At 39.2% G+C, this 19,940-nt stretch overlaps 1 protein-coding gene across 1 annotated transcript in view; it reads right to left on the bottom strand.

The window, feature by feature from the left end:
* The window catches only part of LTK (leukocyte receptor tyrosine kinase), a 1,073,506-nt gene that overhangs the window by 353,066 nt on the left and 700,500 nt on the right, over positions 1-19,940 (bottom strand). The window contains exon 14 of the mRNA XM_044073449.1: positions 15,322-15,414. Coding sequence (XP_043929384.1) covers positions 15,322-15,414 — 93 coding nt within the window. The remainder of the gene's footprint in view (positions 1-15,321; positions 15,415-19,940) is intronic.

Here is a 19,940-nt window from a genome sequence, read left to right as displayed (position 1 = left end):
TTTATACTTACTTTTGTTTCTACTGAGATCTTTGTCCAGTGTTCATGCATGAACCGACTAACTCCTGCTGACATATAAGCTGTTGCCTGCTTCAGTTCCCCTCACCTCCAATTTCCCTGCCACCCCTCCTATATTCTGTAATTTATTTCATCACCTCTTCTCACATTGTCTGCCCAAAAATTCCCTCCCCTTAAAATTCTCTGTCAAGCAACAGTCTCATTGTGCTTTCCTTGATCATCCTCATCTGCCATTTCCTACATTCATAAACCATACCACTTCACAGAACAATACCTCCCTCCCAACTTCTCCTTCAAAATCCAAATATTACTTATTTCAAAAACTAGAAACCCAAACTCTATCCTGAATATCAGCCGAAAACATCTTAACTCAGTAGCTTCAGTTATTACATTACTTGTTCTTATACAAACACAGAAACTAACCCAGGCCCTCCTAACATCTCCCCCTTCTCTTTCCTCCTCATTAGTGTTTGTATACTCTTATATCTTATTTTTAATACACTTATCATCAAAAATTCAGCACAGACTATATTAATACCTTTGCCCTACACCACAATCTAGACATTCTCATAATTAATGAATCATGACTCAAGACCAATAAACCAAACTTCAGTCACCTCCTACCTTCCTACAATATCTTCCATTACTCCTAACCTGGGAAAACACCTGGGGGGGGTCTTAATCCTGCACAAAATTTAAACCTGATTGTCTTTGCCCAAGCCAATGCCAAATCTCATTTAAACCAAAAGTGTGTTCTTTTAAAATGTTCATCTCTCAAAAAAATAAAAAAGCTTTCCTTGCCATTGCCTACCTCACACTAACATACTCACTACTAAAAGTCACCACCTGTATCTCTAACATTCTTGCCTTCATTCAGCAAAGCCTTGGGGACTTTAATGCCAACTTTCTAGGACCCTGGTCCTCTGACATTTCATTTTTCCTGGCAGACAACAACCTACTGCAACTAATCACACAATCTACAAATTTTATTTTTCATTTAATTTTAAATCTTCTAAGCACTCTACCCTTGACTTTCTCATCACAAGCATTCCTACTTTAATCTCCAAAAACTATATTCTCCCAACTTCCCTCAGTGACCACTATCTCATTACATTCACCATCGCCAACCAATCTATAAAACCCTCACCTGCTCTAAAGACTTTCAGACTTAACCTATTGAAAACATAAACAAGATAACACACACACACACACACACACACACACACACACACACACACACACACACACACACACACACACACACACACACACACACACACAACTTCATTCTCATGGCCCAACATACTCTTGGAATAGGACCCCAACACTTCTAAACATCCAGGCCACAAATCTCCTTCACCTCCAAGTCCATTTCTTCTCATAAGTTAAACGATTATTAAACCCGCATAAAACCAGTTTGATAACTAAGAACTCAAACTATTAAAATTCAGGGACAAAACCTGTTACAAGTAGAAATTAGACCCGTACAAGAACAGTCCAACCCACTTCTCAAACCTCAGAAAACTAGTCAAGCAATCCATCAGAAGACCCAAGTCCTGTACATAAATCTAAACAAGATCTCCAAAGCAGTTCTGGAAAGAAATTAACTTATAATTACCAATCATAAACTCCCTTAAGGCTCCAACTCCCAAACTCATTTGAAATGTGATAAAGCCAAATTTATAACCAGATAAAGAAAATAAGAAGCTTCTAAAAAATATTCCAATTTGCTCCCCTCCAGGCTGTGACACCCTACCTTGCCCAGCCTTTTACTTACTTATAACGTTTATCTCAGTAAAAATATAATTCCACCTATCTGGAAAACAGCAGTAATTAAACAACTCACAAAACAATATAACCCTAACCTTTGTTTTTACTTTTGCTCCATCTCAATCCTTTCAGCTCTAGGGAAAAATCATTGAAAAAAATGTCTGCACTCAAGTTTCCTACCATATTCAGCAGTACAACTTCCTCTTCCCAAACCAGCATTGCACCTGCCAAAGCACCATGGCAGCTATATGGACACCACCAGATGATATCTTATCAAATACTGACAAATATATTACAGGAGCCATTTTTATCACTCTCACAAAACCACTAGAGGTTATTGACCCCCCCTTTCCTACATATTCTAACACAAATTGAACTCAGCTTTGACTCCTTTACACTGATTCTGAAACACTTCTGGAAAACACACTTGAAAGGCAAAACAGGAAATGCCCATTCTAACACAGTTCAGTTTCTCAAAGGTATTCTTCAAGGTTCCACCCCCCTCCCCTTATTTTCTCTACCTTCATTAACAAAGTACTATATGACCTTTTTCAGCTTCCTCTCCTTTATGCAGATAACATAGCTGTGTACAAGTCAAGCCACTTCCACTCTATTATTCATGTCCACTTCCAGACCTGTACATACATCAGCAATGGCCAATCCATAACAACTAAATACTGTTTTAAAAGAAGAACTGCTACAGTCTGCATAAAAACACCAGTTCAGAAGAATTTTTTGTGGAGTGAAGGGTACTGCAGGGATTTATATTAGGTCCATTTTATTCCATTTCTTCATGTCTTTATTTCCAGCATTTGGTCAATGCTAGGTGGGTAAATTTGCAGATAATACAAAAACTGCTGATTTGGCTTCAACAAAAACGGAACATGCTACACTGCAAAGTTATTTAGATAACCCACAAAAAGTAGCAGAATGCAATGAAGTGATATTTAATATTTCACAATATAAAATTATGCATTTGGAGAAATAAAACCTAGAATATTTATATAGTTTTGATTTATAGAAGAAAGTGTAGATTATGAACACTTTGGATTTGTAATAAACTGTCAACTAATTTCTGAAAGGCATGTGAACAAAATCTTAAAAGACATGTTATCCCCTAGTTAGTTCCATTTTAACAACAATCTCTTGTGTGTTGAGAATATGTTACAAATCTGTAATAAGACCTTTTACTAAATTTGGTCTGGATTTTTTATGTACTCAATGGATACGTACAGAGACTAAAAATGCTGAGATACTTTCCAGACAGCTAAGAGGTGTAGGAGGTTTTGACTATGAAACAAACCTCATACATATTAGGCTTTGTTTGTTATAGGCTGATGAGAGAAAAAAATTACTTGGATGTATAAGTGTCTGAACAGTGAGGATTTGGAATGTATTCTGGATACTTCACTGCTGTGGCATGAAGGAAATCCAAAAAATAATCAGTTATAGGTACACTTAGAAAACATGAAAACAAAAGTAGAAAAAGAGTATTTTCTGTTTATGGTGGGTTGGGGATAAATCTGTTATCTAATGAGGTTAGACTGGCTATTAATTTGGATAGGTTGAGAAATATTTGCATTAATGGCAGACAGAGTTTATTTGTGTCTGTCCTGAGGAAACACTGATCTCTTTTGAGGTCTTAAGGCCAGCTGTTTACACTACCATTGTAACAGTGTAACCCCAAGAAACCAAAACAGTGCATTTTGGAACTTTGCAGTGACTCCTTAACTGAGTGACCTTACTATTTGTGATCTAAAGAGCTCTGTCATTGAAACCACCACATCCTTCAAATATCTGGACCTTTAGCTTGACCAATTTCTTATCAACTTTCGCAACCACATAAAAAAAAAAAAAAAAAAAAAAAGTTAAAAATAAATTCCCTTTTTTTCTGCCCCCCCCCCCCCATCTCTCTCTCTCTCTCTCTCTCTCTCTCTCTCTCTCTCTGTTTTCTAGGTCTGCTATTGGTAAACAGTCCTACTGTTCCCTACTGCACCAACATATGTATGGCCTTCCCATTATCGCTTCAGCCTCCAAATAATCTCCAAACTATTTTTAATTCCAATTGTCAGTTCATCACTAACTCTCCTCATGAACATTACTGTCTCACACTAAAAACGCGAAATGACTGTCCATTAAACAAAGAGATGATCTTCTACTTGGAACTCTGATGTTTAAATTAGTATTTCTTGAAATGTCCTCCTACTTGCTGCCAAACTATATGAAAAAAAAAACTCTGCATATATCCTATGTCAGTACTCTCAAACTACATCACACTCAGAACTCTAAGGTCCTTCCTCCAGTCCACAAGACATGCCTTCTCTATAGTTGCTCTCTCTCCCCAGTCCTCTGAGAAACATCCATCTTCTTTATGTTCACAAAGATTTTTAAAACCCACTTTCAACTTGAATTCATGTACTCCTGTCTAGCAAAAGGGAATGCCACCCAAATGTCTTACTACTTTCTTTCCTTAACCCCTCTGGCTTCTCTACCAGCCTTCTCACTCTTTAGCGCTGCACATATAAATACAATATTGTTTACTGGTTTGTGTACTCTCTAACATTCTACATATTTACCGGTATTGTTACCTTGTTATTTTTATACATCTTTCTTATTTAGTGCTTGGTATTTTTTTTTACTTTCTGTCAAGTCTTTGTATTTAGCACTAATACTATTTTCAACTTGTGAATGTTTTTTACCCAGGCTGTTCCTGCAAGTGGTCAATTTTGATCACTGTACAGCCCCGGTAAACAAATACAAATAAAATAAAGTAAAATAAGTTATTTTACAACTAGACCACCTACAATGTACTGAGGGTGAGCTTCAGCATTTATAAACAACTATAATAACCAAAACACAAACATTTATGAATACAGTTTGATCTTAGCATGGCAGGGCACAGATTGTTGTCCTCTTTAATCACTTGGGCATAAAAGTATTTTTTTTCTAACTTAAAATTCTTAGATGCATTCCAACACCATCACCTAACTGGGAATAATGCACATCAATATATCACTTGGATTTTTTGTGAGCTCCAAATGGGCAGACTTTTTAACCCTGGAACAGTTTAAAATGGTTTATGTTTTATTGGCCTTTGCTTAATGTTATATTTTGCTGGTCTATTTTTCAGTCTTAGAGACTTTCTACTGGCAAGACACTTGCATCTCAATCACACACACAAATCTTTCATCCATCTCCTTCCACTAGTCAGTTAATGCCACACATTACTAATAAAATGAAGACTTATTATGGCTTATGTTCTTATTGGCCCTTCAAAACGTTATATTTTGCTGATTCATTTTTCAGTCTTACAGACTCTGTACTGACAAGGCACTGGTATCTCAATCGCACTCACAAATCCTTCATCAAACTCTTTTCACCAGTCAGTTAGACTGGCTCTCATCTGCCCCACTGGCAGAGAAGTTTAACAAATATCAAACTACAAAGTCCTTATAAAATGAAGACTTACTATGGCACTTATTCCAGCACTTACACCATGTGCTCCTACCCCAATGCACATACAAACCCAGACATACAAAATTGTTCATGCTAAATATTTTGCAGAAGTTGTACAATGTATTAGAAAAAAGAACAAGCACAAAGTAAAAGGTCACCCATGTAAAACATATCATTGGTATGGTGCTACTGGAATACTATGTAAACCAGCAGACCAAAAAGTTGTGGACAACAGTACCACAATACACTCTGCCTTCAGCTGCAAACAGCCAGAGTGCAAAAAGCAATTTCATCTTTTTTGCAGAAGCAGAAAGCAGGACAGCTATCTAGTTTTATGTTCATACCAATCTGCAAGGGTGCAGTGATTCTCGTATATTATGCCACAAAGGTCTGTAGTTTTTAATTCTACTGCTGTCACTGATGATGTTTGCACTGTCACCACCATCTGTTCACCATGAAATATTCGCAGGCTTTCTTCTCCTTTTAGTCCACAAATAAAGCATAGTATGAGACACCATCGAGTAGTAAGGCTGCAAATTGGTCAACTGCCCCCTTTCCATAGAGTGCCCCAGCTGTTTAGAATACGGGGCCCCAAGGACTATTTAGTCATTTGTTTTTGACATTTTTTACTCACAGATAAATAAATAAATGGCCCACAGTGCCTCTATTTAAAGCAGCTGCAATGCCCTCTTCTCAGCATAAGTGGCTTGTGCTGCACTGGGCACTGCAGCCAATCCTAGAGTTGTAGGCCCTGGGTGGCCACCCAAAACACCCCTTGTTATAATCCAGCACTGACCCTAGGTAATCAGGACTGCAACAGCAACAATCTGCATTGCAAGGCAAGTATGTGCTTAAAGACTCTATATAGGATTGATATACACCAGTTTGTGTGTCACATGGTGTTGTGAGTCACAAATATGTATCCGCTTTGATACAAGTTTATTAGCATGCATTCACAAGTTCCACTCAGAGGATCCAGCACAAAAGGAGAAAAACATGCCTGATATCAGTGGGTCACAAGAGGCACATGTTACAGTCTGATGAAACAGAGGCACTGCCAGCATTGCTAACAGTGGAGGTCACACACACACATCACCTGAGGTGACTGTGGAGGATGGAATGAACATCTTACATCTCCTGTATTCAATGATGGTCATACACAAATTTATTTATTTATTTGTTTTATTTATTTATTTTACATTTGTTAACCGGGATGGTCCGGCTGGGTATGTGTCCATTTTCAGAGGAGTCCCGGGGAGAAAAGCTCCAAAGTTACAAATTCAGATTAAGAAACAGACATTACAAATAGATGATCAACTAATAGACGTTACATAGAAGACGATTGTAGACATAATACGTAGCGATAGAAAGTTATAGGTGTAACAAAATAGACAGTCCACAAAATTGTGGTTACAATACAAGTTGATTATAGACATAGTACATGCATTCTTCTGTGAGGCCAGAGGCATACTTTTCAATTGAAAATAGTGGTTGAAGATAACCATACATAGAGTTGAATTCATAAAGGATCTCATTGTTTAAATGAGGGGGAATGGCTGAGCAGAGTGTGTTGGAGGGAAGTGTGGGGTGTTAGTCAGGGTTGGTACAGGAGCATATCCAGTGTGACTTGAGGTGACTTTTAAGTTTATGTTTAAATATGGTTGGAGAAGACTCTATGGTAATGTCAGTAGGTAGTGAGTTCCAGTTTTTACCGACAGAGTTGGTGAAGAGGGAGTCGCCTGCAGCATGGTTGGATTTGATTGTAAGTACTAGGAGTTTGGTGGATGAGCGTAGTGGGAGATTATTACTGTAGGGGCAGATTATGTTTCTTAGGGCTGGGGTAGTGTCCGGTTGGTGGAGTATTTTATGGGCGACTTTGAGCTGGTTGAGCTGTAGGAGGTGGGGTAGTTCCAACCAGCCCAGGAGTTTCAGGTTCTGGCAGTGGTGGGTACGGTGAGCTAGTAGAAAATCTGGCGATTTGGTTGTAGCATGAAGACAGTTTTTTAAGATTGGTTTTATTCAGGTGGGAGAATAGAGGGGAGGCATAGAGAAGGGTAGATAGGAGGTGGGAGCGGGCAATTGTTATTCTAGCTTGCGGGGTGAGGAATGATTTGATCCTGAAGAGACTACCGAGTTTTTTATTGGTAGTTTTTATAGTATGATTGATGTGTGCATCAAATCTGAGGTTGCAGTCAATCATGACGCCCAATAGTTTAGTTTGGGTAACTGGGGAGATGATGGTACCATTATTAGCTGTTATATTTAAGAGAGGTGAGGTGGTTCTGTATGTTGTGGTAAAGAGAAGTAACTTAGTTTTATTGGGATTTAGTATTAGTCATTGGTTTAGTAGCCAATTTTCAACCTTGTTGAAGGTGCTTTGGGTTATTTCAGTAAATTCTGCTGGGGTGGAGGCAGTGCAGATCAAGGTCGAGTCATCTGCATATTGGATGCAGGTAGCCTCTGGTATGACTGTGCTAAGTTCATTTATAAAGATGGAGAACAGAAGGGGACCTAGTATTGAGCCCTGGGGTACTCCTAATCTGATGGAGAGGTGTGAGGAGAGTTTACTCTGCCACAGTACAGCCTGTTTCCTGCACTGTAGGTAGGACTCAAACCATTGGAGGGCCTGTTTGTTTAAGTTGTTGGCCTCCAGGCTATTCATTAGCATTTTGTGGTCCACCATGTCAAAGGCCTTGGACAGGTCTAGGAAGAGAGCAGAGGACAGTAGGTTGTTGTTGCACTTTTGATTTATAGTGTCTGAGAAAAAGAGAAGGGCTTTTGTTGTGCTGTGATTGGGCCTAAAGCCATGTTGTGAGTTGGATAAAAGTTTGTTTTGTGTGAGATATTTCATGAGTTGAATATGCACACACTTCTCCATGATATTAGCTAGTGGTGACAAGATGGCTATGGGCCTGTAGTTAGACAATTCAGTGGAACTGCCCCCTTTGTGAAGTGGTATGACATGTGAGATTTTCCATATGTCACGGATTATGGCTTCTGATATGGACCAGTTAATAAGGACGGAGATGGGGTATGCAATTGCATCTGCAGCTTTTTGTAAGTAGTCAGCTGGGAGGAGATCACCAGCCAGGGTGGTTGGTCTTAGTTTCCTAAGTAGGGTTTTAATGAGTTGAGTGGGGACTGGTTGGAGGCTGAAGGAAGTTGTAGCTTTGGAATTGGTTGTGCTAGGATTGGAACCAGTGGGTGAGAGTTGGTTAGCTAAAGTTTGGATGATTTCGGTGAAGAAGGTGTTAAAGGAGTTGGCAATATCTTCAGGGGAATTTTGATTAGTGGCAGATGGATTTGGGGTGGTGGTTTGTCCTGGGTGGAGGAGTCTTTTTATTCCCATCCAGAATTTCTGAGGTTTAGATTTGTGTACCTTTTGTAGGCGGTGGTAGTATTCCTTTTTGTCTGAAGTTACAGATCTTTTAGCATCATTTCTTAGTTGCCTAAATAACAGTTGGTCAGGTAGGGTTTTAGTAGTCCGGTAGGTGTCCCATGCTTTATTTCTTAATGCAAGTTTGGCCCTAGTTTCTTTAGTGAGCCAAGGTGCGGTATTGACCTTGGTTCTACTAGTGCGGCTGGGGGCATGAAGGTCAAGAATAGCCAGAAACCTGGAGTTGAAGTAACTGACTGCTTCATCTAGTGGAAGGCTTTTTAGGGCAGACCAGTTGCAAGCCTTTAGTTCATTGTTAAATTTTTGGGGGTTAAAGTTTTTATTGCTTCTTATAGTTCTATAGGTGGGTTGATGATTGTGATTAACCTTAAGCTTAAGTATATATGTGAGGCAGTGATCACTTAGATCATCTGGTGTGGTGCCTGACATATACTGATGTGGAGAGTTATTGATGAGTATCCAGTCTAGGGTACTAGCTTTGTCATGTGATTTGTTTGGTCTAGTGGGTGTGGTTATGGTTTGGGTAAATCCTTGGAGATTTACATGGATTGTTGGGGATTGAGAGGAGCAGGCTTTCCAGTCAATGTTGAAGTCCCCGAGGATTATGGTTTCCTGTGGCTGATTGTTGTTGAGCCAGGTTAGGAACTCCTCAAGGGTGTCTGTGTTATTCCCTGGGGGTATGTAGGCACAAACAATGTTTATGCTTTTATGGTTGTTAATATGTAGTTTTGTGGTAATGATCTCAGCATTGTTGAATAGAGGGGGTTGGGGGTTGGCTATGGTTACAGATAAGGTGGATTTATAGAGTATTGCTACCCCTCCGCCCTTTTTTGGGTACGATCAAGTCTATGCATGTTATACCCAGGCGGCAGGACTTCATTGTCCTTAGTGGTAGGTTTTAGCCATGTTTCCGTGAGGCAGAGTATATCAGGTGAGTAAACTGCCAGGAGGGCATGTAGGTGCTGAATTTTGTTGTTTATGCTCCTGATATTCAGGTGGCAGGCCAGCAGGGAGTCTGGGGGTCTATGTGTGGGGTCAATATTGGTTGGGGAGTTGGTGGAGAGAAAAGAAGTAGCAGTAGTATTTGGACCTGGGTTTGGGTGGATGTCACCATCCATGGTGAGGTTGTTTTTTAGCCTAGTTATAAGTTTCCAGATCCTAAGTAGAGTACTATGATAGTACCTCGGCTTGGAGTAGATTTATCTAGGCCTGATAGGAACATAATTGGATGAGGTAGGAGTCTGGGAGGGGAGGGGTTGTGGAATGTTGTGAGTAAGTAAGGGAGATGAGGTCCGGGATCTGGGATAGTAAAAGCCTAGGTATTCTGTGTTCTCATAGGATGAGAGTAGGTGTGGGAAGATTAGCAGGGATGGCAAAAAGGTTAGTAATAAAGGTGTGTAGATAGCCATAGCAGTTGGGTTAAAATTTTGGTACTAGTATGTGAATAGTAGGGGGTGGGGGGACTAGTATTGGCAGATGGGGTAGGTTGGGATTGTAGCACAGGTTGTAGGTGATTGGTTAAAGAGGGTTTGGGAGTGGCCAGGGAGATATAAATTAAGGAATAGTAGGGGTGGGTGAGATTAGGGGGCAGGGTGGGGCGTGAAGCGAGCGCGAGCAAAGCGAGCGGTGCGGGGCTACACCAGTTATCCAATTTGCCAGTGATTGGAGGTTGCAAGGTGGGTGTTACATTACTACCACAAGGTTTGTTAGGCAAGTTTTAGGTTAAAAATTAGCTTAGTGTAGTTTAGCCCTTTTAGGCAGAATTTTATATTAAATTAGCCTTTATTAGTTGTTTTGCAGGAGGTTTTGCTGCAAGGTTTTATAAGGCTAAGGTTAGCTGTAATGCTGCAATTTACTATAGGACTTATGATGGTAATTCTAGTGCCGGACCCAGCTACAGTGCGATTAAAACAACAGTGAAGAGTAGGGCCATTACCCTATAACTTTTCAATGCAGGGTACGGTGTTCGCGGTCCACTTGCTTCACTATTTTCTCTGTTAGGCTCTTAAGTTGAGGGAGCTTGCTAGGTTGTGTTAGCAGGGGAGCGACCTGTGGGGTTAGATTAGTAAAAGTTACCAGCAGGCAATAGTGTTGTAAGTACTCAGAATCCCATAGCTTTAAATAGTTGGTGTCCCCATTTGTAGATATATTCACAGTACATTACTCTATTATGATCACATTATGATCACTACATTATGATCACAAATGGCATCAGAAGGATACACTATTTCTAAGGTGTATGAATATGGGACAGGTGAGTAGGTAACTGTTATCACTATAACTCCAGAACATTCTCTGACCTTGGCATTACCCTTGGCATCAATCATTAGATGTACAGATCAGTGACCTAGACACAACGATCCACTAGTTACATTATGTTGGAGTTGATGAGTATGCTTTGTGGCCTGCATGAAGACCTACAACTACTTCAGAGACTGAAAGTATATAGTGGCTCGAGGAATGCATACCTCGTGATGGCAATGATGGATGGGTTGTCATCCATTTGTGAATTCATGTGGATGCACATTACCAGCCATCATGTTCAAGCTTGGGGATGGATGCATATTGCCTGATCACATCCCAGGTTTACAGAGATGGAGCACAACATTCTGGAGAAGGTTTGAGTGTCCACATTATCCATGACAACCTCTGCTTCTGGCAATGGTCAATTCCAGGAATGTGACTGATAATTTTCTCTTTCCTCCCTTGGGCAAATTCTGCCATGCAAGGGTCTTGTGCCTTAATGCAGTTACTGTCTCCTGCAGCCATACCACATGTAGCACCCACCCATTCACATTCATATGGTCATGGATGTAGATGTTTTGCTGGACCACCACAGTGGGGGAACACAGCAGGGTTGTCTCACATGAACCCAATGTAGTTTGCAATCTCTTGGAAAGGATGCATCCAGACATGACACACAGGGCCACACCCAGCCACAATTAAACTTGCACATGCCACCCATGATCCCATCATCTACACTAGCATTGCTGATTCTGTCACTGTGTCCTACCCAACTGTGGAGGTGGGGATGACTGGCCCCTACCCACTCTTCTGGCATGTGTCATGATGGTAATGTCTGAAACACACTCTGACCAGTCAATGTACTTAAAATGCATTGCCTGGGCATGTTAGTGCACACATCAGTTTTATTCTGGTTTCCATGTTATGACCCATAGTTGTCACCAGAGCCATGTTTCTGCCAGTGCTCACATGAGATACCACTGCTTATAGTTTCTTTGAGGATTCCTCCCCATACACCCCCCCCCACTGCTGCCACAGGTGTGGCAAGCAATGCTACAGTCTCCCAATAATGTAACAGTTTTCACAGCACCATGTTGTGTGGTATGATGCAGACCACAAATATCTTGCTGTAGGTCTCTGAAGCACAATTCAGTGCACTACCAGATGTAATCAATCATTAGAAGTGGGCCTTCTGCAGTCTCAACATACATTCAGTGCTACTAACTTTCTGTGACAGTGCTGTGTTATACACCATCTCTGCTAAGTTCTAGGGGCTATGGATTGTGGTTAGTAGTCACAGTTTCAGGACAAATCCTGGATTACCTGCAACACCAAATTTATTTTATTTATTTTATTTTATTTTACATTTGTTGACCGGGCTAGTCTAGCTGGATATATGTCCATTTTCAGTAGAGGAGTAGTGGACACTATAATAAATGTTTGTTACCCATATTCAATGGATCAGATTATCATGGACTGTAAAGTTAGCAATATGTAAGACTACCAAAATAAAACACTGATGTAGGCCTACCATGTTTCAAATGTGGGACTGATGGGAAGTGCCTGGTGGACAGACACACTGTCTGTAATACCTCAGGCACTGCACATACACTGGCAGTTGATAAAGTGGAATGTTACTATACCAGAAACCATGTGGGGTAAGTCGAACCTTGATGGAAATGTAGATGCAATCAAGGACCTCCCAAGACATCAGGGAAACAAGCCATGTCACAGAATGTAATCACAGTTGTAATCTCTGCTGTGAACTGAAACCAAATGTCCACCTCCACATGTTGCAGTATCATGTCAAAGAACTGGTGCACACTTTGAAGGTCATTTCCTGTGAAACTCCTAATGTTCCCCTTGTAAGATGATGAATGGCTCCTGTAGCAATGGCAGTTATTCCTAGTCAAGCCTTTGTGTCTGGTGTAACAGGCAGTTTATTCATTCTCCAATACTCCAAGTGAGGATGACACATGTCTACTGACTCCTGTTTGATGCTTGCCCATAACGTGGCCACTGATTGTGGAGGTAGTGTCATGTCAATCAATGGAGACTCTTCTGAGATGTGAAGAGAAATTATGTTCAATATTGTGGACACTGGCTCCCAAGACAGACACTAAAAAATGTTAACCAGCCATAACAGATGTTACTTCAAGCATTTTTAGCGTTAGTGAAACATCTGTACACCACAAAATGATGGTGTTCAGAACAGTCTATCACTTTTGCTCATTACACTAGTTTTATACATTTCTAAACCACACCACCATTTTTGATTACATCATCTGCATAAGCAATGAGTCTCATTAGCATATTTCCATTATGCCATCATTTGCATGTTATGCATTTCATGCGATTTTCCACTAACACATACAATGTGCAGCTCTGAATAATCCCCTCCCCATTGCTACTTACTATGCTGCTTTGCTTAATACAATGCATTATTTGTTTCCGAATACCTCCTAAATTACAAAATTACCCTGTTTACATTATTAGGTAGTAGTTAAATTCTACTTGGAACATCACGGACATCTATGAAATGTCTGCTTTACTGTCAAGTCACAAAATATGCCATTTTCTCAGTATTTTTCAGTTCATTTGAAAATATTTGCTGTTTGGTTTAATTCTTAAAATTATGGGTTTCTGATTTTGAAAGCATTATGGTTAAGACCTCTATTTTCCCCTTTTTCCGGAAAAAAGTTGGTAAATGTCTAACAAAGACTATTTGGATGCCAGTATAAATAGGATATTTTTACAAAATGTTTAAAACACATCAATTACTCAACAATATTTAACAAAATGATAAGAGAAGAGCTTAGGTTACAGTTTCATATGTTCATGTCTAATCATAGTCATATCACCTATCTGCCATCTACATGACTAATCTGAGCCTAGATAAATTTCCAAACTTTTGGCCAATGTGATATTTTCTGGTAAGATATTATATGCATCCATTTAGATACCTATTTCTTATTTCTGTTCTAAGTGGTGCTAATTCTAAGGCTAGTATACTTTTTCTTACCTCTTGTCCTCAGGTTGTAATCTGGTCTTCTCTGCCCTTCACATTTAAACAAGACTGCACTCCAAAGGCTTTAAATTTAGTAATGTCTCCTCTCCCCTTAATATTCTACCTCAGAGACCTGTTTCTCCTAGTGTCCAGGTACATTCCCACCACAACTAAAGTTTCTTCTGTAAACTTAATGTTGTGCTGGACTCTCAGGCTTTCAGCTAGCACATTGTTTTACATTTGATTACCACATGCTTTGATCATACTCTGTAACAGGTCTGCCCACAGTTACACAGAAACGGAGCAGCACTGCAGGGTCTCTAACAAGATGGCTTCTGCACATTTGTAATTTTTTTGTTTGAAAAGAGATCGACCTTCATCTGTTATAACAGCTGTATTACTATAATCCAGGACAACCCTTACTTGTATATTCCTTTCCATTAAATACTCTTCATCTGTTATAACAGCTGTATTATTATAATCCCCGAGAACCCTTACTTGTATATTCCTTTCCATTAAATACTCATCTGTTATAACAGCTTTATTACTATAATCCCTGAGAACCCTCACTTGTATATTCCTTTCCATTAAACACTCTGTGCTATGCTTAACTGTACCAAAAATCAAATATTCAGTCTTGTCCAAGTTCTGTTTAAGGCCACCATTCCTGGCCCAGGTCCCTAAATTAATGATAAAGGTCTGTATCGTAATTCCATCTCACATATATGTAATACATATGGATAATTTTACATCATCAGCAAATAATGGTGAAACACTTGGTCCCAGTACAGAACTCCATGCTAAACCCTTCAGAATTGTTATCAATGATCCTGACCTACAATGGCTGTTTTAGTCTCTGTTCTGTATTTTCAATGCATTTTTATTCTGTTCATTTTTGGATAAAATATAATAACTGTAGAATGACCATTTAATCAGAAATTAATTAAAAAAAAAATGCTCACAAAAACATGGATTTCATTCATTAGTAACTAAAACATTATCCATGATTATGTTTTAAGAAAATAGAAGAAAACTAATGCTCTAAATGTAGCTTGAATATATGTAAGTAAAGAACTAAACTTTCCAGCTCTTTCATTTTATCATTATAAATTATATAAAAATTACACGAACAATGAAAAACAAGAAAAAAAAACAAAAACAAAAAAAAACAAAAAAAAAAAAAACAAAGTACCTATGGATTATTTACAAGGTTTAAGGCAATATTTTAGTTGTGTGGGTGAAAAAGGTCCTCGGATCAATTGACATACCCAGTCAACAGACAAATAAACATAACGTAAGAAATATGATGAATAGATAAATAAAAAAAAAACTAGGCTAAGAAATACACAAAAAAGCTATATATTACATTTAGTACTTAAATACTCTAGATAGAAAGAAAACCAAACATAATATATCGTATCTTACCTTACCTGTATATATCACGAGCCATCCCAAAATCTCCAATTTTAGCAACACGCCCAGCTCCACTACAGGTAAGCAAGCAGTTTCTGGCAGCAATATCTCTGTTACAAAGGCAGTTATAAAATGGCTCAGTCCTTGGATTAACAGGTTAGGAAACATGCACTGCTAGTATAAAACAGTACTTCATTCTAAACACTAAAATAATGATTATTGAATAAAGGTTCAGTTGAAAAACTTGTGACAATCCAAAAAAAGATTTTATTACTTTGTTTTAAAACTGTATTTTCAAACAAAAAAGGCACATACTAGCAAATTGTACACATATCAGTATTTATTTGTTTTGTTTATCACCCACTGCCTGTGATTCTCATCCTGAAATAAATTGCCAGTTCATATCAATGGTAGGCAAGGAGTGACCAAGAGGAGCCATTAACAAGGCAAGCATCATGGGTGGATTTTTTGTGTGTTTTGGGGTCCTTAATCCCACAGTGTAGTGAAGGTCAAGTGGTAAATTTCTTGAACTCATTAACTAAACATCTTACTGTATTAATGTCATTATTCTCTGTAATTGTCTGTTTTATTATGATACCAGAATTCATGCAATGTTACTAATCTATCTACATTAGTGATTGAAATGTACCATTATATTACCATACAAATGATTGCACATTTCATAGGTTAAACGTTTAGTACTAGGCTAACTGCCCTTGGGGTCATTCTAAGATGAGCCAATTATCCCTGTGTAAGTATCAAACTCTGCACCTTTTGTCTGTGAGGTAAACATCTTAACCATTATGCCAACTTCTTTTGAATAAGTTACCAGTTGGTAAGTCTTGCCTATGCAAGTTTATGACTTTATACCTCATCAGAGATCAACACTGGCCAGATTACATGAAGTGGGAGCCCAATCTAACCTATCTCCCTATCAAAGATTTACTACCTTTATGGCCAAGGTGATGGTTGTGCCTGAAAATTATCCTTGTTCCATTTCACTTATCAATTTAACAAAAGATAAAATAAATAAACAAAATTATGATATGTGAGTGTATCATAATTCTTTGTACTACATGAACGGTTTTAGCTGTCCCAATGTGCTACAAGTTAAAAAAAAAAGTTGTAAAAATATTTTAGGAACATTTGGTAGGATGATGAAGTATCTAACACTAAAAGTTACCACACCTTCCCTCTTGCACACAAATGTTGGCCATAAGGAAACTGCACCTCTTGTTAACAACTTTGAAAGCTGTTTGACACTTCATTCTGTTACACTGTGGCTCTTTGTGAGAAGTGAGTTATAGCTTTCAAAGCTGTCAGTAGGCTTCAGATGCAGGTCTATGGCTCTGCCATCTTTGTTGTATTTTCAGCCTCACTAATAACAAAATTCATATGTATGAATTTCATTATAACAAGGTTATTTTTTTTTCTCATTTTCAAAGTGTTATCAGCATACTCAACATATTGCAATGTTACTGTGTGGTCTAATGTGAACATCCCCACCAACAACCTTGATCTTCACTTTCACTGATGGATAAACAAAATATGCTAGTGTGATAAATTCTTTAACCCGCTGAATCTCTTACTTATGGAATAAGCTTCCTCTACATGTCAAGCAATGAACACATAGACTGCAATAAATACAACTCTGGACAATTGGATGGGAAATTTTAAATTCACTCTGGGGTATGTAACAAGTCACTCCTCGACTGGGTAGCCCAACTCATCCACTTATTCTTGGCGTACGCTAGCTAGACTTCTAAATGGTCTTCAGGATTTCATGCTCTATATGTACCCATGGCACATTGAGTTCTTTTAAAGAACATAATTACCAAGTTATTTAAAATAAGAAAGACCACCTGCAAGGCTATGGATGCATGCATTAACACAGAGATTGAGCATACTGTGAGGGCATCCTGTGGGGTAATGCATGCATCTATATATAACAGCACTTACTAAATTATAAGCATGCTGCAACAAAGCTGAAGTTAGGTATGTGTCACAGTACACCCAGTTGTGTACAACAGCACTTGTTACATTACACACATACTCCAACAAAGGTGTAGTTATGCATGTGTCAGAGCACATCTGATAATGTACAACAGCAAAAATACTGCAACAAGGATGTATTTACACCCAATCATGTACAATATCACCTGGTACATTACAAACATACTGTAACCAGGGTGTAGTTATACATATGTCAAGGTACACCTGACCATGTACACCAACACTTGATGCATTAAACATTTATTGCAACAAGTAAATAGCCATGTATATGCCAGGTTATGTCCAATTGTGTACAATAGCACTTGCTATATTACACACATACTCCAACAAGGGTGTAGTTATGCATATGACAGGGTACAGTCAATCATATACTATAGCACTTGTTACATTACACACCTACTACAACAAAGGTGTACTTATGCATATGTCAGTGTACACCCAATGCTGTTGAAAAACATTTGCTATGTTACACACATACTTCAACAAGGATACAGTTATGCATGTGTCAGGGTACACCCAATTATGTACAATAGTACTTGCTGTATTACACACATGCTCCAACAAGGGTGTAGTTATGCATGTGACAGGGAATTCTCAATCATGTACAACAGCACTTGGTATATTACACACTTATTACAACAAACTTTACAGCAAATGCAAAAAGTTGCTGTCTAAGAAAACTAAGGTGAGGCCCCAACAATGGAAAGGCACCCTCCTCAGCCTCAACAGGCAAATAAGATGTCAAATCCTCTAAGGGTAACTGTGGAAAAACTTAGCAATCACAATTAAGGATAACCATAAGGCCTTTTACAGTTATGTACACAGCCTAAAAGGTAGGACCCAAGTATGTGCCGAACAAGTGACTAACGGTATCACACACACTGATCCTGCAGGATAACAAACCTGCTGGCAGACAGATTTGGCAAAAATTTCACTCCCTTTTCCTCTCCAGACTTATCCCAAATCTTGCCCCCAACTTCCCCCCACCCTACATATCTAAAGAGCAGGTCAGTAAAGCCTTGTCTAAGGCAAAAAACACAGCCTCTATGGGGCCAGATGGCATTCCAGACTGTCTTCTAAATAAACTAAAACATGAACTAGCATCACCATTAAGTACCCTATTCAATCACAGCCTAACCACAGACTATGTTCCTGTGGAATGGAGAACAGCAACAGTTATTCCCCTCTACAAAGGTGGCTTACCAACAGACCAGGGGAATTATAGACCCATAGGTCTGACCACCCTCATCTGTAAGGCCATGGAGCATATCATTATGGTCCTCATAAATAAAGACAAAGACAGCCATCAAACCCTGGATCCGACCCAATTCAGCTTCATCAAGGGCAGATCCTGCCTGTTAAACTTGGTGAATTTCTTTAGAAATGTGACCAGGGCCATTGATGAGGGCAAATCTCTGCACACAGCATACCTTGACTTGGCCAAGGCCTTCGACACAATCCCACACTCAGGATTACTGATAAACTTAGCAAACTGAATGTAAATCCCTTTGTTGTAAGGTGGGCTGCCGACTGTCTCACAAACCAGTCACATACTATCAAAGTGGGTGACTCCACATCTACCAGCAGACCTGTCACCAGCAGGGTGCTACAAGGAATCAGTGTTGGGCCCCCTACTGTTTGGTATATACTTCAGGCCACAACTAAAGGGCTGTGGCTGACCAAGTTTGCAGATGACTGCAAACTGTGTGTAATTATCGAATCCCCAAATGATATCAGTATACTTCAGGAGGGTCTTATGCAGACCAATGACTAGCATCTTAGTCACGGTTTCAAACTAAATACAAAGAAATGCATCATCAATCCCTTCGGTAAAAACAATGTCCATTCACACTGTCAAATTAACAACAATACCCTGTGTGCCTATGAACTGGTAAGGGATCTAGGATCACAAGTAGAATGTGACCTTAACTTTGACCACCATGTGTCTACTGTAGTAAGGAAGGCTTTATACACAGCACACTTGATAAGCAAAGGCATCACCTGTAAAGCAAAGGATGTTATAACCCCTCTATACTCATTACTAATCAGACCCATAATTGAGTATAATGCCCCTTTTGGCATGTACAAAACGTACAAAGCACCTGCAGCAATTGGAGAGACCTCAGAAGTTTCTAACAAAGAAGATCAAGGGACTCCAGCACGTGCATTACACAGATGGACTAAAGTCCCTGTCACTATACTCAGTATCGTATAGACTCTTAGGGGAGACTTATGCCTGGCTTACAGAGCAATCACCGACCAAAACCTAATGAATTTGTTGCCCAGCAGTAAATCGAATGGGACTAGAACCATCCATTCCTAGGACCTATATATGACCTGGGACTTGAATATGACATGATGGAGGGACAGATTTATCTCCCATTGACTGACACATCTTTGGAATACTGCCAATTCATGTGAAGCAGAGCACCCCGTGACACTGTTCAAAAGGAACCTGGATGAGTGGATGGGGCACCATAAATTCTTACTGGGAATAGTGCCCAGTCATTACTAAATACAATCCTGGATACTGAATTGGGTATCATTGATATTATATTGGGATGAAATGGCTAGACTTGAAATGACCTCCTAGCCTAGTAACCTCCTATAATCCTATGATCCA

This window comes from Protopterus annectens, chromosome 6.part0, assembly GCF_019279795.1.
Source record: "Protopterus annectens isolate FY-2018-M chromosome 6.part0, PAN1.0, whole genome shotgun sequence".
NCBI lineage: Eukaryota > Metazoa > Chordata > Ceratodontiformes > Protopteridae > Protopterus > Protopterus annectens.
This window is presented reverse-complemented; position numbering and strand designations above follow the sequence as displayed.